General features: G+C 32.4%; 2 protein-coding genes across 2 annotated transcripts; one reads left to right on the top strand and one right to left on the bottom strand.

Annotated features, from left to right (window-relative positions):
• Positions 1-81: 81 nt before the first annotated feature.
• Positions 82-12,712, bottom strand: LOC126814606 (partitioning defective 6 homolog beta). The gene is made up of 3 exons (XM_050539876.1): positions 12,537-12,712; positions 9,585-9,804; positions 82-4,215 (listed from the first exon to the last, which is right to left on the bottom strand). Exons 1-3 carry the CDS (start codon positions 12,600-12,602, stop codon positions 3,560-3,562), a joined length of 942 nt encoding a protein of 313 aa, XP_050395833.1. The 5' UTR covers positions 12,603-12,712; the 3' UTR covers positions 82-3,559.
• Positions 12,713-12,927: 215 nt separating this feature from the next.
• LOC126814581 (dentin sialophosphoprotein) lies at positions 12,928-26,859 on the top strand. The gene is made up of 10 exons (XM_050539827.2): positions 12,928-13,138; positions 16,905-17,014; positions 18,231-18,315; positions 20,270-20,358; positions 21,541-21,594; positions 22,093-22,295; positions 22,735-22,967; positions 23,196-25,062; positions 25,539-25,588; positions 25,897-26,859. The coding sequence occupies exons 1-10, from the start codon at positions 13,010-13,012 to the stop codon at positions 26,008-26,010; spliced, it is 2,934 nt and encodes a 977-aa protein (XP_050395784.1). The 5' UTR covers positions 12,928-13,009; the 3' UTR covers positions 26,011-26,859.
• The last annotated feature ends 337 nt before the right edge of the window (positions 26,860-27,196 follow it).

Below are 27,196 nucleotides of genomic sequence, written 5' to 3'. Positions count from 1 at the left end.
CCTGTGACCCCATAAACTTTATGGCTATGGATACACAACTTATTTAAAGCTAGTAAGTAGAACATGAAACATAACACTTAGTTCAGCATTTCAGATATTTTTATTTGATATAATAATGCCAGTTATAATATATGTCTTTAATTTAGAATCATTAATAAGCACAAAAATATCTTTTCAACATAGGTGTATATAAGTAATTATAATATAGATGAAGTAATAAAATAATGTTCAAGGATTATGTTAAATGCATGGAATGATTCAATTTCTTGCATTTGCAATGTTTTCTATTTTCATTTGATATACAAGCATTTCTATTGGAAAAAAAAAAGTATTTCAAAATTTATTCCGAATAAAGAGACTATATAACTTCTACCTTATTTAATACTAACTATTTCTAAACATACTTGCATGCAAATATCCTGTTTGATTTTACTCTGAAAATATTTCTATCTATTTGACAAAAAGTGGCTCAACTATATACTACTCTCTAAGTCTGTTTGTGATGAAATAAGAAAAGGCTTAAAAGACTATTATGGATAACATTATTTTCACTATAATTTATCTCTAAAAAGAATAATGTAATATGAGGAATCAAATCAACATTATCCATAATAATGGTTTGGATAAGACTATTCTAAAGCCATGTTTAAAAGACTAAAGTATATCATGTACATACAAAAAATACAACATATATTTATTTGTACAAATATATACTTATCTGATATATGATATGTATACTTTGTTCACAACCGTTTATGAGGACATACAGTTAGACAAAAAATACTACAATCTTTTTTTTACAAGTATTACATGGTAACATTATTTTAAGATAAAATCTGGAATAATAAAAACATCAATTTCGTTGAGAAATCTGGCAATCATGTACAACACTCATACAGATGTGTTCCAAGAAAAATTGAAACTTTAGCCAAATGTGCTAGGCTTAAGAGACGTCCAAAACAAATGAAATTTTTCGTATGCATTTTGAAATATGATTTCAAAATTTTGAAATATGATTTTGTTTTATTGCTTACACAGAAAAAGTATATTAACACAAAATCTTCCAATATGAAAAACAAGTTATAAATAAACCCCAAAACTTTAATATTATCTTTTGAGGTATCAACTGATTAAACTAATTACATGATATGAAATGTTCAACCTTAATATCATATTTCAACATAAACTATAATCTGATTCACCTGTCCTTAATATTCAGAGTATATATCACATGTTTAAATGATCAAATTTCAATTTTAATGTATAGAAAAGCTTTATAGAAATTTGTATGAAAAACAAGAAAGGAAAAATGTGTCTTGAGATACATGTATTTACATTGGAGTAAAAAAGACAAAAATATCAATCATAATATTGTCAAATATTGTTGTGTAGCAAAAGTTACATTTATATAAATGAGCAACACACAATACACATACAATCTATAAGGCATCACTGGTTAAAGTTTACATTTTGATAAGACATGGTAATGATTCAGATATTAACTTTGAAAAATACAGCACATTATTGTATTTTATCTAATATTTATATTCATAAGTATTTTTCATGTTTAAGTAATTCTACTTTGTCAAATGAGCAATGAATTGCATATTTATTTTAAGGAGACGGATTGTGCAAAGAAATAAATATTTAAAAAATATAGAGAATCTGCTCAAATCATTTACACTAAGATATTAACATATGTGCAGTAATACAGTTTTAAACTATTAAATCTGAGCATAATTATCCAATTGAAATATTTAGCAGTTTAACAGTTATTGAGAAATAATACATGTCCATGTAGATGGGAAAAATATGATTATCGAATTTTTCAAAAATATGTAAGCTTATGTGTTGAAGTATGATGTACATGTAAGTAAAACTATGTACAAATAAAAAAGGGTTATCAAGAGCATGCATATAATTTAGAAGATGAATAAAGCTACTATATACAATTTAAGCAAACAGATATTAATAAAATATATTTCTTGCTATATACATAAATGGTAATTAAAAACATGTATTGTATGAAAAATATGAAAATTAAATTGATCCCAAATGATGAAATAGGCTAATTCTAAATGTACGATTACTACAATAAACGGACAATGAAATATTGCATAAAGAAGCCACATGGAAATTAGTATAGAAAAGACTATTATGGTACATCACAGCTAGTAATGTCCTTAAATAATGTTTAAAATATGTCCTTGACTTTTAATATGTCAATATCAGTTTTGTGTACATGTATAATGCAAATTTAGAACACATTCTTTTGTATACTGTGTCTGTTCCTTTAAGTTTATGTACATGTACCATAACAGTCTCTTAGAGAAAATTTGACCTTTCTACTAGAGGTTACTACATGTAATTGATAAAGGGGAGAAGCTACATTTGTATGTGTATATCAATATCAAAATACAGGAGAAGATACTTAAAAAACGTGAAGGAAAAAAAAGAAGCTAAATCATAGTATCGCACCTAAAAGATTTCCCATATTAAAAAAATTGGATTTAAAAAAAAAATGTTGGAATGTTCTCAGCCTAAATCAGAGTTGTACCTATTAAATGAGCTGAATCAAGTAACTTAAAATCAGGTTGGGCAAGATGAAAGTACCATTAATCAGAACCAATTACGGTCTAAATCAAATTGAAATTTGTGGATTATACATGTAGATGTACATTAATCACCATGTTAAGTACATGAGCTTGATTATTATATAAGAGCTAATATAAAAGGCAGAGAAAAAATGTACAAATGTAAATATCTGTGCAATGTTCAATAACTTCATGTAACACTAACAGTGTATATGTATGCAGTCCTTGTTTAATACAATGTGTCGGTATGTATTGCAATACACCTACATGTATGAATCATATGAATATAATTGTTACTACACATTGTATCACACATATAAACAAATGTACTTGGTTGATAAATACACTCTAAAATCTACATGTACTGACTTATCTCTGTTACTGTCTTCTCTGCCTTTTATAATAATATGTACATGTATAATAACTGTTACAATTTATTTCTGAATCTATGACCACCATTCTTTTATACTGGATGTAATATTCTGATTACTGTAAACTTCTACAAGATAACCTGCAAATCGCTGTAACTGTCTTAAAACAATCATGGAATAGGCTTCATACATCTCAATTACATTGGTTGAGAATATATGCCAATACATTTGAAATAATTTGAATATCAAATCAGTAGATACAGCTGTAAGTCTTGTCATGTCATGTACAAAGACCTGAAGCCAACTTCCATTATAATTAGTAACAGCGTATTTCCACATTATCTCAATGTAAATCTGACAATAATTTGTCCAGTAATCTCTTATCGTTATCCAATAATCTTGACAGTAAACAGTCCAGTATTGAACTACGATCACCCAGTATAATTCAAAATATTGTTTCCAATATCTGTCAATGACATCTCTGTAGCTTTCTTCCTTGTACATAAATAACTTGCATACAGTGGGCCACCAGTGCCGTATAGTTACGTAAATCAACACAATGAAAAGGACAACTCCAACAAAGGCTGCAAATTGCTATAAAGTAACAACAGCACTGTCTTTATCACTCTTATCATTCTTTAGTAAATGATCGTGAATTTCATCCTCATCATCATGATCAGCAACAATGTCACTATCAAACGATTTGGAAGAGCGATGGGAATTTTGTGAGGCTTGTGACATTTGGGAATCTCTGCCAGTAGCACCTCTTTGTGGGGCTAATGTCATTCTTTGATTGACAGGTTTAACAGTTATAATAAGGTTAGCGCTATTGGCTACCATCATGTCAGTTACTTGATCTAAAGTTTTTCCAGTAACCTCGATACCGTTAACTTCTAACACCTCATCATTTACTGCCAATAATCCCGTACTTTCTGCCAATCCTCCTGGTACTAAACGTGATATAAATATACCTGGAACTTTATCTATCCCCTCTTTAGACATTCTAACACTTGTACCGTCCCTGATGTAAAAACCCAATGGTTTATCGGAACCATTTTTCATGAGTTTCACCCTACGCAGCGTATCTGGAATAATATCAACATCGATGATCGCTGATACCCTTCGGAAATCTTCTGGTAAACTAATAGTTATTCGCTTGACAGGTTGTTCACTGCTGATCAACTTAGTGATGGGATTCTTTTTTCTTAGCGTACTCGTACCATAACCATTTAGTTCACATTCACTCTCTCCTGTAAAATACATATAAAATCTTATATAGACATGTATCATACAATAACTTGAATAAGTTTTAATGTACTGTACAATGTACCAGTATGTGCATGTACAATGAACAAGCCAACAGTACATGTAAGCTGTAAGGTGGCATCCCCCATCTCAATCCCAAAATAAATAGACAACATCTACATCTATTAATTTATTGTACATTTAACTTTTTTAGTAAACCATTACACAATCAATATTAACCTAACCAGACAATGCTCATGATTGAACTTAGACGAAGTATTGATGTATAAATGAAACTATACACCAAATAGAATTAATCAATCAATCAAATTGCTTACATGTACATGTATCTCCACTTGACCATTCACCTAATAATGACTACTAAGTTTCAACATTCTTGCTTACTTACACATAAAATCAGATTTATTGTGTCCTAAAAAGTGTGATGTACATGTACAGACAGGTGGATCAACGAACCCATTGCTTTGTTCAGCAGGTGGGGGAAATAAAAACCATCATTGCATTAAAATAGCAAGTTCCCCGTACAACTACATGAAAGGTCTTTACACTATGAACATGAAGTATCAGGCTTATATGGAAACCTGTCATTGCCACAATCTAAGGACCTAAAATATGTCCTGTAGTGATATATCATTCAGTACAGTCTAATTAAAATCCTGTCACTAACATTCAGAAAGACAATTGAATTCAGCACAATCTAATCAAATTCCTGTCACTACACATTCAGAATGACTGTTGAATAACAAGTTTGTAATTATTCATCTTTAGAAATAAAATGAAATGGGATTTAACATCCTACTGTTCTGCCCCGACATGGCTAATTATAATGAAGACAGGTTTATCTTAGGAAACAAAAATAATTTTCCTTATTAGACATACATTTGTAAATGGTACTGTACATAACCATTCAAAGCAAATTTTATACACATGTAACTTCTAAAATATGTGTAAAAAATTGACAGGATTTAAATGGGGCTGTGTTTTCATCAAATAATCCATGCATTTTTAAGTACACAAGCTCATTTCGAATATGTGCAAAATAGTACATGTAAGATACCGGTACTCGGACATAGTACAGCCTGGTTTATATTATAAAACCACTTTTAACTTTTTTTTTTGTGTTATAATTCATTAATAAAGGTTATTTCCTTTATTAACTTAAATTTATCTCATGGTAATAAAAACTAATACTATTAACATAATATCTTCCTGCTCGTAATTACATGTTCAGTCATGTTGTACAATAAATAAATACATATTATTGTAATAATCGTACAAGAACATTAATTAGCTTCATAAAACATACCGTTTTAAGATCACTGACAACCAACAAAATAACAATACCAGGTCAATGGAAAGGCCAAGTGAGAAACATTACACTTAACAAGTTTATCTTTATAACTGATAATAGCTTTAGTATGTCCCTTAGGTTGAAGATTTACCAGACATACATGTACATTGGTGGATTTAACACAAGATTAAGTATGTACATGGCATGATGCAGCCTTTGTATGGAACATTGTATGTTTAGTTGTTTACATGTACATGTAAAATATTAATGTAACTATCAATTGTCATTAAAATTAAATACATGTAAACATAATCTGGAACATTTTGTATACAAATCAATGAAAAAACGTCTGTATATTAAAAATGGCGATTAAAATTCAATTCAACATGTATCATAATTTTAAATATTTTATCCGAATTACTATCACTTTGTGTAATAATAAATCTACATTTATTGAATAAATACTCAAATGCTATTAGGTCATTTATATGACCTAATAAATTTACAAGTATATCTATCTGAAAGCATAGGCGTACAAGCTGGGGGGGGGGGGGGGCTGGGCCGCCCCCCCATTTTGGCCACCAAATGCTGGGAAAATTTGGGCACACAATATTGTACTTTGTAAAAGTTGTATAAAAAAATATTGCGTTCTTGAATGTGTCCAATTTAACAGTGAATTTATTATTATTATGTAACATACTAAGAACCTAACTACATTTTTTGGGCACCAACCACCAACGCCCCCCCAGTCAAAAAATTTCCCGTACGCCTATGTCTGAAAGTATGATATATTTGTTTTAGAGCCACAGAAAAATCAAATAAACTATTGACTCTCAAATTACCTAATAAGACTACAAACCAGTGATTGCCATGCAAGATACGCCCACATTTTTTGTACAATCAGGGGCCATAATCCAGGAAGTTGCAGTCCGATATGCACAATATAAATTTGAAGTTTCATCTAAATCAGATAAAAATTGTGACGCGATTTTCGTACAATAAGGGGCCATGATCCATTAAGTTATGGTCCGATATGCGCAAATATCTAAAGGAACCAAGAACTTTAGGATATAAACACATATTGTAAGTTTCATCAAAATTGGATCAAAATTGTGACCTCTAGTCTAGAGGGTCCACAACCTTGGTATTACAATTCCAATACATACATGTACATGTACTTTTACACTATTTGTAACATCTAGAGAAATCACAAGCTGAAAACTTGATTTTTCGTACAATCAGAGGCCATAATTCAGGAGAAGTTACGCTCCGATATATACGCAAACATCAAAAGAAACCGAGATCTTTGAGTTATAAACATGTAATTTTAGTTTCATCAAAATCTAGAGGATCCACAACCTTAGATATTACATACTTTACATGTAACACTATTTGCGTACGAAGAGCAGACATTTTCACAAAATCTGAACTCAATCGTCATTTGGGTGTCATGGTTATAAATATACTTTTCAAAAAAAGTAGGGGATATTGAAATGCAAATACCTATGCAGGTTGTGATATGATAAATAGTCATGAACACTTGACATGCTTTGAGAGTATGTTCACAGATGAAGAACTTATAGCCCCAACAGAACCACTGAGCTGTACATGCGACACGCAATAGCGCCATACACGTGGGAGGGGTTCATTCATCATTGTCAAATTTGACACTTCAAGGAAGGGTTGATGACAACTGCTGTGTGCTGGTTTATCCTATCCATGTTTGCTTTCCTTTCAGTTCTTGCATAAGATTTACTCTTTAACATATCTTTGCTTTAGTGTGTTACGTTTAATTTGCAATGAGACTTCTTCAACATGATGAACGTCTACGTGCTATTGGCATGCTTCAAATGGGTTCTACACAGTGAGCAGTAGCCAATAAGTGTAAATGAGCATCATGCTAACGTTAACGTCAGACAGCATGACAGATTTGGGCTTGGGTCTGTTATGGTGTGGGGAGGAATAACCATGACTGGCAGAACGGACTTGCATATTTTTCAAGGAAGGGTCAGTGGTGTGTACTACCGTTGCCAAGTCCTGGCACCGATAGTTCTGCCCTTTGCAGGTAGACGTTTCATCTTTCAAGATGATAATGGGTGTTCCCAACCTGCTTGTTTCGTGAATGACTACCTCAAGCGTCACCATATTGTCCATATGCCTTGGCCAGCCATGAGTCCTGACCTTTTCCCTATGGGACATGGTCGAGAGACGTGTTCATCAACGTCAACGGATAACACTGCAAGAATTGGCCGTGGCACTGCAAGAGGAGTGGGTCAGATTGACCCAAATCGTGATTGGGCGGTTGATTAACAGTAGTGCATATCCACAGTTTTGTATTGTTTCTTAATATCCCCTACTTTTTTATACGCCCACATTTTCATGTGGACGTATATTGTCCTCGCCCCTCTCCGTCCGTCCGGACATCCGGCGGTCCACAATTGTTTGTGAACACTCTACAGGTCACAATTTTTATCCGATTTCAATGAAACTTGAAATATAGGTTTATCACCATAAGATCTTGGTTCCTTTCGATATTGGCATGTATCGGACAGTAACTTCATGGATTATGGCCCCTGATTGTACGGAAAATCACGTTTTTAGCTTGTGAACACTGTAGAGGTCGCAATTTTTATCCAATTTTTTTAAAACTTGAAATATATGTTTATAACCCACAGACCTCGGTTCCTTTCGATATTCGCGCATATCGGACCATAACTTCCAGAATTATGGCCCCTGATTGCACGAAAAATCGTGTTTTTAGCTTGTGGACCCTATAGAGGTCACAATTTTTATCCTATTTAAAAAAACGTTTAATCAGGGGCTATAATCCCGGAAGTTACGATCTGATGTGAGCGAATTTTGAATGGAACATACGTGTTTATTATATTTTAAGTTTCAACAACATCGGATAAAAATTGTGACCTCTAGACTGTCCAAAAACTAAAAACGTGACTTTTCATACAATCAGGGGCCACAATCCAGGAAGTTACGCAGCGATACATGCCAATATCGAAAAGAACAGAGATCTTTGGGAGATAAACCTATGTATATTTTCAGTTTCGTCAAAATTGCATAAAGATTGTCACCTGTAGAGTGCCCACAAACAAATGGTGGATGGACGGACAGAAGTCCGGACATACACGTACAGGGGCGACTTGACGATAAAATACATCCACATGAATATGTGGCCATGTGGGTGTATATAAAAACATTCAAAAAAACAAATTTATTTAGGCAATGATGAAAAAAAGGTTATAAGTTACATCTAGTTAGTGTGAGATAGAAACAATGTCAAGAATGTAGACAGAATCACTAATAGTTCACACACTTTCTTAACAATGACATGACACAGTTTTCTTATCAGTGAAAACACCACATAGAATGTAGAGTAGAACTACATGTAATGTATTCTGTTGTCTGACTAAATATATAGAATCATTAAACTGTAAGTAGCAGTGAAAGTAATAAGCCTATACATGTACTTCAGTTAATGAATAAGTATGCACCTTGAGTCCTTGACCATTATGGATCTTAGTAAGCCAAATTTAAAGAATATTATTTCTTAATAATGTACCTGATTGCCTTAAGCTCACATTGTATGCAAATACGAAATAGATAACTAGTTTTTCACAAGACTTGATAACAGAGAAGAAAAAAGAACTAAATCAATTCCTAACATTTCATTTTTAAAACACATATTCATCCATCTATTGAAACACATACATGTACATGTAGATTACCAGATGATTGAACAATACGGGTCTATGTACTGTAATTATCCAATTCTGTGTTCATGTAGGTCAGCACAACTGGTCAATGATTAGTCAAATTTTAGACACAAATAAATAAACATCCTGTATATAGACAGTTACATGTACATATGTAGCATACGCATACATGTAAGGGTAAAATCTTACATGTAGGTAGGTACATGTACATAAACTTGTAATGCAGATTTTCAATACCAGTATAAAATATTGTAGAAAAAAAACAGCAAGTTATATAAAGTTACATGCATTGGTAATTCAAATTTCATAATTAAGCTCACACTGGCAATCTTACCTTTTCTCTGCACTAAGATTCGAAGTAAGGGTTTGGCCGACCCTATAGCCTTATGGAAATTATCATCGTTATTTATTGGTAACAGATCGCCGTGAACATCTGTATAATTTATAACAAAACCAAGTTCTTCCAGATGATGTAATTTTTGTATTGTAGACTGAAATTCATTGTAGTTGAATTTGTCGGTATTGAATGAGAATCTTCTAAATTCCGCATCAAACTGAAAAAAAAAACCTCATCTTTTTTAGAAATGGAATTCTAAAAAACTACTAAATAAAATCCAAATGAAAACAGATCAATAAGGATATAATTATGTGATAAAATTCTTAAGGTGATGCCCCTGATGTATGTTTATGCATCTTTTTTAAAAACCTATTAGTGTACTGTATGTGCATCTTTAATTTTTGACCAAATAATAGTTTTGAAAGTTCGGGCACATTTATTAATCCGCTATTCGTCTGCACATACATTGTACATGTACTGTATCAGATTTTTTTTGTGTGTTTTTAAACTTGGTTTAAAACCGAAGATTTGATGCTTTAATATGCAAATTCATCTTAATCAATAATTTAATTCTGAGTCTGTCATACACGTATTATGTGTGTATAGACTGATAAAACATTATTATTTGATGGAATAAATATATTGAATTATCAGACAAACTTCTGGCAGTGCCAATGTTTTTGATACACATATACTGTCATATATTCACATCATTCTCATGAAAAACATATTGCTGCATGTGCATGAAAACAGGGAAAGAGCTACATGTACAATATAATTTTCTGACACCATTTCTTGTAATTCAGACAACAATTTTGTCACTAAGGCATTTGTATGGCTGCTTAAAGGGCGTATAGCTCTTCTTTAGGACGTTAAATAGACTAAAATGGGTTGAAAAGCAAATATCAATACATGTAATATGAGTGCATACCTGATTTCAATTTAATTTTTAAAATATTTATTGTAATTTCTAATGCATTATGTTTGGTGAAATACATAAACAGTCCAAAATGAACGACAGTTGTTGGCACCAGTTTAGTCTGGGTTTTAAAAAATTGTGTTGTTGTTTGTGCATTAATTACTCAAGCATTGTCTTCTTGGATACCGGTATGCTTTTCTTTGTTCATTACAAATGACGCTCGAAACAATTATGTACTGATTTTATGCTCACTAAGTCACTGTCCCTTAAATATTGGATATTAGGGTCACGTATTTTTATGGCAAGATAAAAAGGTCAATATTGATTGAAATGTACATGTACCAATATATTCAGTTCTAATTCATGTTTTTAATAAAATTCCAAATGTAATGGAATATATTTAGTTAGAGGTTAGGTCCTTTAAGATTTCATGTATATTGTTACATTAACAAAACAGTTGTAGCCTATAGTAGAAGACACAAAACGTTTAGATGTGTATGTTGGGCGCATTTTTTACCCCTGAGACAGATTTGCAATCTGTGTCCACGGGCGTGTTTTGCACAGTCCACTTTGTCCACATAGATTAGACCCTGCACACGCTGATTGTAATCCGCGCATATCAAACTTGTGCGCAGATTGTCAATTTTGAGCTGATTACTCCTCAATGTTTTCATAGATGAGAGAGAGATAGGGAGAGAGAGAAAGAGAAAAAGGGTTTAACGTCCACTTGACACAAACTGGGTCATTTCGAGACTAACACATGGTTCAATTTTATTTCAATATTTCGCTTGCGCGTTGGGGTCTAAAATCCACTGCACAATTAAATATCCCAACAAATAAAAAAGTTCTGACATCAGGCAATACCAAAATGGAGCCCGATTACGTCACTCTTTGGGGGAGATCATTTCATATGAAGAGATGACAGCATACCACCAGCTCGGTATTGAGTTTGGGCGGTTACACATATAACTGCCCGTATCCCTTTATTTTGTTACCACATTTTTACATTCTAGTAAAAATTAAAATCCGTGTTTATAGATTTTTTTTTAAATATTTTGTTTTAATAATCATTTGAATAGTCGGATAATATAAAGAAGATAGAAAAGTTTTGGTTTAGATATGTTTATTTTTATGAGTATCCGTGCTGGCCATCAATGGTTTCAATATAAATCTTCTATGTAATTGCTTTCTGTTGATATTTTTCGTCAATGAAACGATCAAAACGATCGCGGTTTGTTTTCATTGCAACACGTGGTTGTCGAACTCTCTGTCAAGGTTAAACCATCCCCGCAACAGCCTCATTGGTTCCGCTCAACATGTGACGAAAACAGTGTTGTCTTGTACTCAATCGAAAATATAAGTAAACATGTCAAATTTTTCAAGACAGAACTTTTTTTAATCGTTTGGATATTTAATTGTGCAATGGATTTTATTTAACCGGAGTTGATTTCAAACACACAGGTTCGATTATGAACAAACTATGAGTTTGTAATATCCAAAGTTACATTAGATCTAGTTTGTTCATAATCAAAGAAATCCGTTTAAAAAATAGGAAGGTTCAGACAGTAGATAATCATTTAACAAGCTTTATAAATATGTAAAGTTACTACAGTACAGTACAAAGAAAATTGTCAAACTATGGTAACTATCACTGAAAGGACAATATTGGTGTGTACCAATTTTAGATGTCAGTCTCACTTATTACACAAAATTTCACAGTGGTGACTGTGTCAACAAAATACTAACTCTAGTAACTAACCTATCTTGAATTACATTCACCTGGCTGCTGTTGACTGTATGGTTACACAAAACCACCATTTTATTAACTTTTGCATTGTCGGCCTACAAAGACACCTTTTAATGACTAAAGCACATCGGTAGAAAATGCCCATGGAAACTATATTATCCCTACCGATATAAGGGAGTGTCTAGGCTATATTATGTGCGATGTTTCAGCAGGTGAGAGTTGTGTCACTTATTTACATGTATATGTCGACACACGCACACCTGTGTCTGAAAGTTGTACTTACCTTGCTCTTAATTTCAACAATACCACTATAAGATTTCAATGAGCTCCTTGAATTCTTAGCCATCATTTAGTGGAAGCCCTACATCTGTGTGAGGGAAAATTTTTAACTCCAGAAACTAGCAATGTCCACTAATTTGACCTAGTTTTCTTCTCTGACTAATTTTAGTGACGTCATGGAATAACTAATCTCGAACAAAATTGATTTTATAATTTTCATACACGTACTTCACATTTCTGTACGCACAGAAGATATAATTCAAGTTTAAGTTTCGAAAATAAATGTTAAACTTGAATTTAATATGCTCTTTTTCGGAAATATTAAGAATAGGGAAATAAATAAAAATTACATTAACAATTTTTGAGAGTATTCAAGGGCGGGAATTCTCATGCACTACCTTAATTTGTTGCCAAATTATAACGAAAATTGTATGTAGGGGATGAATATTTCAATCGGTGTAGTTAAGTTCTAAACAAATGTCACTGCCAACTAATTCTAGGCGTGTCACTAGATTAACAAAGGCAACCCCACTAAAACCATGGCTTGTGAAATACATTCAGTGTAATGGAGAAAATCAACAAGCTAATGCTGTCAAAATAATTGAGGTAATTATTATTTAGACAGTTAGCTAAGAACCAACATGTTAGAATAAAAACCATAATTTTGTTTAATAAATTGATAATATCATGGACCTTCTTATAATACATCTATCATATGGTCCATGATAGATAATATCCGGTAATAAATAATCTGATCACTACTCCGTCTGAGTGACTGATAGGTCTACTTGAAGTTTCATTAAAATTAAAGTTACAATTTTTAAAATGTATTAAAATAAAGCCCTAAAATAGATGTTATCTATAAACAGTCCTACCTTGTTAAAGAGACAATAACACTCTTGCTGGCTTGAAAGCTCCAGAAAATAAATAATATCTCTATCTAAGGCGACATAAAAAAAATTAGTTGGTGATCGTCCCCGCCCGCCCAGAAAATTCTACCCGACCAGAATTTTATATTTTCAAAATTTACCTTCTTACGATGTTTAAAACCAATGGTAAAAGTTCCAAAATGTAGCCAGGCTACGAAATTTCCTAATTGCAAGAGTTAATGAAGCGGATATAATTATTGGCACGTGTTCCAATACTCTTCAAATGCGTAGGACTGAATGACATAAACAAATTACGACCTGTTAACGGCAACAATGGCTGACATTTTTGTTTGCACGCGTACAGCACCAAATACAATATTTTGAATACAACATATATACAACCTGGAACTATATGTTAAGATGGGAATACGTCTCGCCGATTCTGAATTACATGAAACAGTCTCTCGAATAAATGCAACAACAGATTTTTTCGGACTCGAATAAATGCAAAAACAGATTTTCGGAATGTCCATGTGGGGGGCATGAATAACTATATCAACCGATTATTAATATTAGTGATAATAAGTCGTTATGCAAAATGTTTTTTTTTTGTGTTTTTTTTTTGGAGGGGGCGGGGGTCGGGCTCTTCTGGTCTTACTATTCGCAAAATACAATATTATGAAAGTTGAATGTCTAAAAAGAATATCAGTCCAAAGACATGATATGAATTGAAAATTTTGCAACATTTGATATCCTGCAACATTAAACCAGTCGGCACCACCTATTTATTTAATTGTTCAGTTATAAATCTCTTTATATCTGATTGAATCCAAGGCGGAATATCTCAAGTTTAAATAATTAATCTGAACAATTCAAATGACGATCATGCAGATGAGTTGTGTTTTAACATGAAATAAAAGGTTAATATTCCTGAAGTATATTGCTTATTCTGTATATTCATTAAAAAAAAACAAAAAAAACCTCCCTCCCTCCCACATTTTTTGAAAAAAAAGGACGATCCCCAACTATATTTTTTTTAAGTGGCCTGGGTACTAAATGTTTAAGTGTCCTACCTGTTGTGTAAATTATCCATTACATCCTATTTTACTTGTCCAGAGGGTTCGAAAATATTTTTAAATCGAAGTTTCATTTTAAAAGGTTTACATTAGACGTTTCAAACCATTATGTTTAATTTTTCAAAATTTTTAAATAAGGTGTGTTAAGATGAAATTTGTATCATCAAGTAATTGAAATATTCTTAAATAGTACAATTTGTTGACTAGAATAAAGATTGGGACATATTATTCAGTTACAACAAGAGTGGTATTGAGCCTTTAAAGAATAATCCTATTAATCCTATAATTCACTATTGCCAGTTGAGAAATTGGCAAAAATATAATTTTCAACTTCAAATTCAAACGTTTGAAGATAGCTATTCCATGGTGGGGAATAGGAAAACAAGGGAGGTAATTGTGTTATTATTTCCAGTGTGAAGATTTTTAAGTGTGAGAAAGGTAACCTATGATCGTATAATAATATAATAGTGAGTTGACAACCTATTGAGCAAAAGACATAGAAATAATTATGTTTTGACTTTCTTAGAAAATATGAAATTGTAACTTTAAAATCTGAGCAATAATCCAGCACGCTTACCTCTAAATTTTGGTGTTTAAAATCATTTTCAGAATAAAGTATTTCCACAATAAAAAAATTATGTCATCCACAATTTTCTCCAAAAATTATCTGAGAACATGTTAACAGCCCAGAGACCACCTCATCATAGACGAAACTATGGACTTATAATAAGGTCCATGACAAAATTGTTTTAGTTTTAGTATTTCATAATTCACAGTTTTTTTTTCCAATGTATGTCTTCACTATTATCAAAGACTTGCTGAGTTTACTATATAAATTACAACAATATTACACAATTATTTGAGGGGTTGAGAAAATTGTAAAATCTGAATGGTTCAATTCCCTTCTTAATTTTCAAATATAGTATGAATTAAAGATTTGTCAACATCATAGACGAAACTATGGACTTATAATAAGGTCCATGACAAAATTGTTTTAGTTTTAGTATTTCATAATTCACAGGGTTTTTTTTCCAATGTATGTCTTCACTATTATCAAAGACTTGCTGAGTTTACTATATAAATTACAACAATATTACACAATTATTTGAGGGGTTGAGAAAATTGTAAAATCTGAATGGTTCAATTCCCTTCTTAATTTTCAAATATAGTATGAATTAAAGATTTGTCAACATTCGATCTAGATCGTCTACAGATGATATAAATAAACGAGATACATGTATGGTAAACATCCAGCACGATCTGTAAGCATTGATAAAATCTTTTGATGGGCCCTTTTTTAAATCTGATTTATTCCAAGCTGTGAGAATAGCTTATGACACAGTTATATGGAATACAAGTTACTTGAAGAGTTTATTTCGGCAACGTTTCGACGAGGGTTCTCCCGTCTTTATCAAGCAAAGAATGACAACCATAGTGCAATGAAGATATATATATACAAAATATACAGTTACTAAATGCCACTTAAACAATTTGTGAGAATAGCTAGCATTGATATTTTGGGGTTTTTTGTTAATTCAATGTTAAATAATCAATTTAGGCACATTTTAGTGTGGATAAAGCTGTGGAAACTTTAATATTTTATGAAAAATGAAAATAATGCCCTGAGACTTCTAAGTTCAGAGATAACTCAAAGTTTATTAGCAAGTGATTTAGAAATGTTTATAGTTAACTTAAGACTGAATTGAGATCTGCTATTTATACAGTAAATGGCTCATATACAATTAGGCTAATACTAAAGCCATAATGTTATTTTCACATCAAATATTTTAATTTCATATCAAAGCCTATGCCATTGAAAATAGTCAAATCCTACACTCAGTTATTTGTAGAATTAGTTATAAAAAACAGATTTACTGCACTACTGTGTCATGGACTAATGAAATGGTTTGGGAACTTTATTGATATCTCAATCAATAAATATTAGCACTCTAGGAAGAACTAGAAGCCTATCAAATTTTATTTATTTCTGATCATTTCTGGCAGTCACAGTATGTTCATGTTAGGAGTGCACGTAAAAGAACCCAAGGTTGACAGTTGCAATTTGATGATAAGTAGTTGAAAATACCGCTGTCCAGGCAAAGATTCCATCATATCACACACTACATGGCGTATGTCCAACTTCATGAACCCTGTTGGTGCAGAAAAGTATGACGCTAAACCTTATTTCATTTTATTTTTGATAATTACTTCATGGCTTGTTACCATAAATCAATTCTTGTAAATGCTCTTAATGTATTACCAACAATAATGGTGCAAATTAGCTGCTGTAGGGCTATGTTTCATTGCCAGACAACCTATCTTTCTTGTATGTAGTGGCTATGTCGGAGTATTGTAATATTATTGCTTGTTTCTGTATACAAGATAAAAGAATTTTTGTATGAAATCAACGTTTGTATTTTATTGTAGTGTATATCAGGACCGGATAGTGAAGGAAATCTACTAAGAGAGGTGACTGATGGAGAAGTCTTTATAAAAGCTGTTATATTAGGAGATGCTATTAAATGCATGATGCAAGAGTAAGTTACTTTTCAAAGATAAAACAATGTGCGATTTTTTAACAAGTTATGATTGGTTTCCTGCATATTTGAGAGTATGCTGACTCTTTCCATAACACTTGATACCACTTGGTATGATCACATAGCTAACAGCTTTGTATTTACCCTTACTTTCAGGTTGAATTTTGCACTTAGGGCATTATATTGTATTATAGTTTTTTCCTTTTCCAATATTAAAATATGTAATTATAAATATTTCTAATTCATTCACTTTTGTCTTAATTAGCCCAATTAGAGCAGAAAAGTAATATGTTTCTGAACCCCATTTCATTCATTCATCCATTGTGATAAATAGTCGATCTAATAAAAAATTAGATGTTATTTTGATTCTGTGGCACTACGGCCTACTCTTATATCGAATTCCAACTGCCAAGGGATCTTTTACGTGCACGCCAATGTGTACACCGGATCTCGGTTTTTCGTCCCATCCGAACGACTAGACAGCTGACGTCCTTGTGAAAACTCATTTTGAGCATGCATGCGAAGATACCCTTGGCCTTGATTGGACAACCAATTCAAATACTTTGATAATCAAAGCCTTTCAAACGATTTAGCAGATTTTTCTGTTTAACAGATTTGTAGGTTGATGTGCAGTCGACCAGTCACAATCTGATCATCACCGAAAACGGTGTTTAACTCCTTAACTGCTTAGGACGTTATATAACGTCCTGGACAACTGTCACTCACCGTGTGTAGGACGTAATATAACGACCTGGAGGTATTTTCCCCAACCTATTCTTCGAACACAATCTTACCATGCGGAAGACGTATTATTACGCCTGGTCGAGGAATCTAATTGAAGGGAGACAACTCTATTTACTGTTAGTTTTATTTTGGTTTAAGACCACTCAAATTTGTATTCAGGAAAAAATAGGCCCAAATATGACGTTTTTCGTCAAATTAATTATGCAATAGGGGGTAGTTAACGTCAAATTAATTACACAGTTAAGGAGTTAAAGAATTTTCTTTAGATCAAGATGAAGTGAGGAAAACAACCAAACAATATGAGTAAATAAACAAAATTTTGGTACACTGTCTAGTACCAGTAATTCGAATTAGATTGATAAACAGAAGGCTCTCATAACCACAACATTTCATATTTCTTTACACTAGTGGTCGTTTGATTATTCTTTTTTAAATGTAATTTGATTTACGTTTTATTCTTTATTTATAATAGTGTTGAAGAAGATATGCCTTCTTGGGATAAAGCACTGATATTGATAAGAAAACACAAACTTAAATTTGAACCAAATACTAGCCAGGTAAATGATGCTTTAGTTATTATTTATTAACTAACAGAATTGGTATCTAGGACTTTACTAATCTCTTCTCAATACTTTAAGAAGCATTACCAATTTACCGGTATGGCAAGAGAAGAAGAAGGAGCTGACCATTAGTTTATGCTATAATAGCTAAAAAAATAGATAGGGGCCTAATAAAATTGAATAGATTGAAAATTTCAGTCAAATTACTTTATTCAGATCGAGGTTATCAATGGCTACGGTACTTTCATCAAGTTGTAGACAGCAGATACAATTTGTGCTACTTATATGATAATATTTTAAAATAATATAATTAACTTATATAGTGTCTAAAATCCAGCCAAGAGCTGCTCGATGGCACTTTACAAAGCTAAAACAATGATATACATACAAGATAAAATATCACACACATAATCACAATTACAGTAAAAGACACAAGGAAGAACATAAAAGCATGGTAGAAAGATTAGAAATAATGTTATAAATTATAATGTATAAGAATAGAAAGCTGTTGATCAACTGTTCTTGTTGTTGTTCTTAGTGCTTAACGTCCGCTACCACCGAAGGTGATATCACAGACAATTTGTCTTATTTTCATTTTTATTATCTTAGTGGAAAATAATAAAAAAAAAACCTATAACACTGTTTTAACACTAGTGTTATTTTTAAATGTTACACTTTGTTTTTGTCTTCTGTTCTAACGCATTCAATTCTTTGCATGAGCTGGCCAACTGAAGAAAAACACACCAAAAGAAAGGTAATTGGGGAAAACTAACCACTTCCAGGATCTAACTAGGATCTATGTTGAATTTTGTAGTCTCGTTTGATCATTATTCAGTTGAAATTTCCTAAAATTTCGCGTAAATTAGCAGGTCTGCGATCAACATTTATTTGTCTTACGTTTTGGCCAGATATGGATAAAAAAAAAATCATTTTAAGTCTTAAAACTAATTCTAAAAACCTTAAAAGAATTCCCTTCTTGCCGTCTGCTGTTTTACACCAGTGTTATAATAAATGACTTGAACTGATATTTTTTTTTAACCCCTAGGGGTTAGTGTTAGAGTAATATTTAACAAGATAATATTAAACAAAAAGTTATTATTATCTAACAAGTTTTTATTATACTCCCACATTGAAATGTGGTCGTATATTATCGTCACCCCCGCCCATCTTGTGGACGCTCTAGATGTCAAAGTTAATATCCGATTGACTTTGAATTTATACACAGTGTTTAAGGTCATAAGATGAAGAAGCCTATTGATTTTCAGGGGTTTCCGATAATTACTGCCAGAGTTATGACCCTTGATCACTTTGAAAAATCTTGTGGACACTCGAGAGGCTAAAGTTAATATCCGATCTACTTTAGATTGATAAACAGAGTTTAAGGTCTTAGGCTGAATAAGAATATTGATTTTGAATACTTGAATAGCTAAATTCATGATATTAAATGTTTCATATACTAAACGTTAGCATCGGGCAGAACTAAAAGCCAAACAAATTCAAATGTTTCATTACAGACAATAGAAAAAATATGCTACAACTCTTGTTGACTGCTCGGACGACTTAGCTGCTGTGGCCGTATGTTTCGTTGCCTGGCAACCAATCTTTACTTTTTAGACTCGATACAGAAATATACTTGAATATATATATTTTATTTACACTTTCATTTATACGAACATGTGGATGTGAACTTTGGGTATATGAACACCCAAATCTTGGTAATTAAACCACAATTCTTTGGAAGACAATTAATGGTTATTACTGAGCTGCACTTGACTAGGATTCTATCAAGTAGATGGTACAGTTTGAATTACTGGTAACAGCTAACTGGAGATATGATGACCTTTAAGCTTCTCTGTTTTAAAGTGTCCTGGTTTATCAAATTCAGTTAATGAAATTTGTTAACCAAATGCCATTGATGCAAGTTAATTTGTTAATAGTTATATTTTTTCAGAAGGCAAGTGAGTTTGTGTTAATTGTTGAGGACTTTAAAGTGTGGGATTTTTTGAGTGGATTTGATATCAAGAAGGATATTTTCCCTTGGTAAGTCAGTCATGATGCATATCGAATCAAAACTTCCTGAATTATAGCCCCTGATTGTACGAAAAATCGCGTTTTTAGCTTGTTGACCCTATAGCGGTCATAATTCTTATCCGATATAAAAAACTTTTGAATATATCACCGTTATACCCTAAGGATGGTTGAGTTCGAATTTCGTAAAAATCGAACCAAAACTGACAGACAAAATGGCCACGCCTCGTAGTCAAATAGCGTAAAAATATGGTATATCAATGTTGTGGACCCTCTGGAGGTCACAATTTTGTGCCGATTTTGATGAAACTTGAAATGCATGTTTATAACCCAAAGATCTTGGTTGCTTTCGATATTCGTGCATATCGGATTGTAACTTCCTGAATTATGTTTTTAGCTTGTGGTCCCTCTAGAGGTCACAATTATTAACCGATTTAAAAACTTTCGAATATATCACTGTTACACCATTATGATGGCTGAGTACGAATTTCGTGGAAATCAGACCAAAATGGCCGCCTCTTGCAGGTAAATATATTGTATATCAAGGTTGTGGATCCTCTAGAGGCCACAATTTTGATCGGATTTTGATGAAACTTGAAATACATAACCCAAAGATCTTGGTTCCTTTCGATATTCGCGCATATTGGATCGTAACTTCCTGAATTACGGCCCTTGATTGTACGAAAAGTCGCGTTTTTAGGATGTGATCCCTCTAGATGTCACAATTTTTATCCGATTTTAAAAACGTTTGAATATATCACTGTTACACCCTTATGATGGTTGAGTCCGAATTTTGTACAATTCGGACTAAAACTGCCGGACAAAATGGCTGCCCCTCGTACGCAAATATTGTAAATATATGGTATATCAGGGTTTTGGACCCTCTAGAGAGAGGACATAATTTTGATCCAATTTTGATGAAACTTGAAATACATGTTTATAACCCAAAGATCTTGGTTCCTTTTAATATTCATGCATGTTGGATTGTAACTTCCTGAATTATGGCCCTTGATTGTACGAAAAATCACTTCTTTTTGGATGTGGTGTAGATTGGTGAGAGAAGACTTCCTATTGATTTGCACTCACAGATATTATGAATTATGCCCCAAATGATGCAGGTGTTTTGCTGCTTGGCAGCTTGTTAGCATCTTCTTTTCTATGGTGAAAATAAATATGTATTGTCATCTATTTCAGCATGCAGAATGCAAGTGTTCAAATCAAGATACAAGAACACTGGAAAACATGGAGGTATGGTTTATGATCTAAATCTTATCTAATAGGCATTTAGTAGTTGAACAGTAACACCCAAAAACTATTTATGGAATAACAATTACTGGTTTTTGGACATTTTATTCTTAGAAAAAAAAACACCATTGTCAAGTAGTTAGGTGGAGTTGTAGACAGCTTTCACTTGGTCCTTGGATACAACATGTACAGTGACACCTTCCTGTGCCACTTCCGTTATTTTGTTATCAGAATCCCTGAAGAGATTTCAACCAACTGTTTGTGACAGTAGTATAGCGTACATTGGTAGATGTCACAGATTTAGATTTGTATGAATAATTTACGTATAGCGGGAACCAGAGAACTAAATGCTACTACCCTAAAGTGTTAATGAGATAATGTCTTTTCTGATTACTCATATTCTTATTAAGTGACATCAACCCCATATTAATGTCCTTGGGTCCCTTGTGATTGTATTGTTGAAATGGTTCCTGTTTTTTAAAATTTATTTATATGTTTCAGAGAATTTCAATCTATTATGAACAAAACAAAGGCTAGTCAGAATATGACGTGTGATAGTACGGTTGGTTCACAGACAATGTTATCATTATTAGCTGATATGGGACAAGTTACTCAAAGTCAAAGTGAAGTAAATGATACCCCAGAAGTGGAACCAATTGATATCACAAATAAAAACTTATCACAACAGAATAATAGTAATTCTGGTAAATATTTAAATATTCCACTACTCATTACATGGTTATCTCCCCTGACCACTAATTGACACTTTTTTATTCCACCTGATGATAAATGACTACCAGTGTCTGAATTCGAAACAATCCAAGCAAGATGATTTAAGTTTTCAAATCTTCATCAGCAGTGCATTTACAAGGTTTTTGACAGGAGCAGTACATCTGTGAGAAATCAACTTGCAGGTTTTAAAAAATGTTGGAAATTATAATCTTATTGTGGAACATGGATATCAGATTGATATATAATTGTAGGATTATTTCAGTATGGTAGTATGAATTTTAACATAATTACAGCATATTTATCCGAGAGAATTATAAGAAGGAACCTACATATATTAAAGCAAAGAATCATTCTAACTTTCTCATAAATTTATGTGGAAACATCAATGCTGTTTTTAAAACTTTTATTCAGTTGAAGAATCTCCACATGTGAATAGTGATGGTTCATCTGGTCCCCCAGTTACATTTCCTGGTCCTACATTAATAGATGAAATATCTACGTCACATGGTAAATCAAATAAAGTACAACACAAGTCTGCAATAGTTATTGACAGTGAACAACCCTCAACCTCTGGCATACAAAATTTGAAGATTACTGGTGTATCTACCAACAAAAATCCTTCTCAAACAACAGACAGTCAAGAGGTATGTATAGTTTGTCAGCAATTTGACCAATCAATAATGATTTAAGCAACCATTTATCAGATTATCACTACAGACATATGAAAGTGTAATTTTTTTCTAATAATTCACGGATGGCTTGCAATATCTATGTGTTTGTCTTATAGTGTTTAAAAAAAATATTTACATCTCAATAAAAAGTATTTATTTGAAATCAAATCATATGAAAATGTATATTTTTTTAAATTACAGATCGAAAACTACAATTTCAATTCTGTTCAGGTTAATGCACTTGAGTTTTCCTGTTCATCATCATCTGAAGACAGTCTCGAATCTGGTGATAACACACAGAGCAAAAAATCTACTAAACTGAAAAGGGGAGAGTGTGCAAAAAATAAATCAAATGTGATTGAAAAAAGCTCAGATGAGAAAAATTCAAAAAAGAATGCTGTTAGTGAAGATAGTGATTTGCCAGTAAAAGTTGCAGCATTTGTGTCAGAAAATGATACTGAGAATAACAAAAGTAATGTGTCCTCAAAATCAGAAGTCATTAAGAAAGAATCACCTTTATATTTAGATTTACTGACAGACTTTCAGGAAGATTCTATTATTCATGTCAGTATAGTAATAGATGACGAATCTTTTAGTTCTGGTGATCATGATCAGTCAAGTTCAAATATCAAAATAGAAATGCCACCTGATTCTCCTCCTGTCATTGGTACTCAAGCATTCACACCACAACTAAATCATCCTGATGATCTCATATGTGGAACACAGCCATTTACCTGCCAACATCAGGAACCTATTATACAAGAGACCAGTGATACAACATCTGTTGGACCAGATTATTGGATTAAAAGTCTGCCCAATAAACAATCTGACATTTTCTCTATAGATTCATCTGGGACAAGTGTTGAGTCTCGCTGTCATGATCTGAAAAACTCTGTCAGTTGCAGTCAATCAAAGACTTCCAGACTTTTTGGATCCAAAGCTGTTAAATCCAAACCAAAACGGTCAAATAGAACTGCAGATGATTCAATTGATGTTTATCAGTCAACACAAAATAAAACTGGTAGCAAAAAAAAGATTCCACAATTTCCAATATCTCCAATACGGGACAGTGAACTTGATCCAGAAAGTTTGAACCCATCATCTAGATCCGTAATAGAAGAAACAGATGAAAATCTTATATTTGATGTGGAATATGAAGAAGAGCAAAGGTTAAAACAATTAACGTCTGTGTCTAAAAGGCCTAACACAAGATCAAATAAAAGAACTATGTCTGATTCTGAAGGAGCTTCTCTATCTAAGAAATCAAAATTGTCCTCCAGTATGGACAAAAATAGGTATAGTGATACTGATTCACAAGAACTCATTAATATTTCGAATTCAGATTTATTCTCAAAGAATTCCTCTAGCAAAAGTGATAACATATCGTTTTCGGATTCCAAAAAGACATATGATGATAATAATAAAACACATTTATCAAACACAAGTTTGAAAGAAAAAGAATCTGTCGAAAGTAGAGAACATTCTAATCAAGTAGGTGAATCACATAAAGTTATTGTTATAAATTCACAGGAGATGGATTGTAGGGAGGTAGTGAGTTCCCAAAAAATAGCTTGTGTAAGTAGTGAAAAAAAGTGCAATAAAAATTCAAAAATATTGTCCAAAACTGGTTCGGGTTCAGATAGGAATCTAAGAAATCACAGTTCATTTAAAAATAATTCCAGTGAACATTGTGAGAAAGATGATATAGTTCATGATGTGGTCGATTCTCAGGATATTATTGTCATAAGTTCTCAAGAAATGGACAATGAAGGAATGTCAAAAAACCCTAAAATTAATCTCAGTGATAGTGAAAATAATTCTTCTATAACAAAGGTTGATAAAGAGACTATATCAAAACAAAAAGGTGAATTATTGATTTCAGAAAAAGGAGGTTTTAGTGCTGATTCTAAGAAATCTCAAAATAAAGTTGAGGAAAATAGGACTTTCATTGTGGAAGAATCATCTTTAAATAGACCTTCATCATTAAATGATGAAGATGCAGAGAGGATGGAAATCAATTCAGATAATTGGGATAAAAGTGATGAGCCTGTAATCTCTAAAGCAAAAGGTAAACATTTACACCAACTTCCAATAGAAACTATACTAAGAAAACCTTATTAGTATATAAACCCTATTATAAATTCGATAAGGGAAATGAACTGGTATTTAAAAAGAATTACAACCAATATATCGGATGATGTCAAGTTCATTCTATGTTGAATTTCCATATATATTTTTTCAACATTGGTATAGTTTATTTTGGATTTCAGTATATATTCAAAGACAATTAACTGTTCCTAAAATGTAAAGAATATTCCACTTACCAATGTAGGTATTAGGAACTATAGACTTATCACAGATAATAATAATTAAAGACATTTCTTTCCAAAATAAACTCACCTAACATGATTGTAGTTTTAAGATGTATGTACATGTATAAGCAAAATGTTATACATGTATTATTGACTAATTGGATAGATACAGTACAGTATGTAATGGAAGGTGATTTGAAAAGTACATGTTCAAAAGAATGAATTTTTTCAGGTTCTGGTCCTCAAGCTAAAACTTCACAGAAATCATTACCTTTATTTGAGGTATATATACTTTCTAATAATATATAATTTCAAATATTTTACTTACTGAGATCAGATATTGCTGTCAGGGACAAATATGTGGATTATTTTACTCTAGTAATAAATACAAGATAGTATTATATAACAAGGGCCTCTCGGCCAATATCATTGGTAAGATGAAGCTTTTGACATTTGTATTGTTATGTGTGAAATGCCCCCTTGTCTTCACCAGCAAACAAACCTTGTTTTTCGCCCTTCATTGACTGACCTGGGCAGATTTTAATACTAGACTTAAGTCCTACCTTCCTTATCCTTTCTTTTATTAACAGATCTGCAGCAAATTATATGAAGAACCAATAACAGACTTACAGAGAAAACTGTTAAATTTTAAACTGGACAAAAATACTCTAGAAGACGTACATCGTGTCATAACAAACAATTAATTACCTAAGGTAACCATTGATTGGGTAATATTTCCAATGTTCTGTAAAGACTACTTTGATGGCCGAATGGTTAGCACGTGCTTGTTGTATCATAAGGTCTGTCATTGAGTCAACTGGCGTGGTTTCCATTCCCGGAATGTACATGACAAGGAGTAGGGTAGCCTGTCCAACCTTGTGGGTTTTCTCCAGGTCCTCTGGTTTCCTCCCACTGCTAAATACCCCTATGCGCAAGCAAATTATTGAAATAAAATTCAAGCAGTTTGTATCAAGTGGACATTAAACACCATTTCTCTCTCTGTGTAAAAACTATATTTTTTGTTCTAAATGGATATTTTACATGGTACTTGCAGGAAAGTCCATTGTGTCTAAACTATCCTGAAAATTCTCAATCACGAATCAGCGTCGACGCCCTACTGCCAGCCAGCACACAACCTTAAAATTAATGAGCCCTCTTTAGACCAGAGCTAGGGTAAAAATGCGGGCCATCATCCCAGTGGCATGATTAGTCTTTATTTAACCTAATTGTACCACCTTTGTAATGGTTTATAAATAGTCCCTAACAGCACGATTGGACGACACTTGTCGGTGGAAGTGGATGTCAAGCATGTGTGAATAGTGCACAAAGAGGGTCTGAACTAGGGAGGTACTGTAGATAGTAATTCCGTAGTACTTAACAATTTTAGTTCAGGGTGAAATGTCTCCGAGAATTTTTACAAAAAAGGCATTCTGGATTATAGCTCTGTCTGTTGGTATTATATAATAGGTGTGGTTGGATTTTACTGAGGTATTCCACTTGTACATTTATGTGTGGAAAATGACTTCCAACCCCACCCAGCAGGTCCCCGGGTTGCCATTTGGCATTTTGAACTCATAAGACGATTACAATCAAGAGTTCATATATTTTTAAAAATTATTTTTCTATATTACATACATCTTTTTCATTATCTATGTTGTTGATTCTATTTAAAGTAGTCAATTTGTGTAAAGTCTTGATATTATCAACTAAAACAAATACAATTTTTAAATCACATTCAAATAATTTTATTATGTACATGTATGCATTTATATGTAAATGTAATGTCTGGGAGAATAGAGTTTACCAGATCTTCGTTAATAACTTCCAAAGAAAAAGATTTATTAAATTTGTATGTATTTTAATATATACATTGGAAAAACATTCTATAAT

This window comes from Patella vulgata, chromosome 3 (genome assembly GCF_932274485.2).
Source record: "Patella vulgata chromosome 3, xgPatVulg1.2, whole genome shotgun sequence".
In the NCBI taxonomy this organism is placed as follows: Eukaryota; Metazoa; Mollusca; class Gastropoda; family Patellidae; genus Patella; species Patella vulgata.
This window is presented reverse-complemented; position numbering and strand designations above follow the sequence as displayed.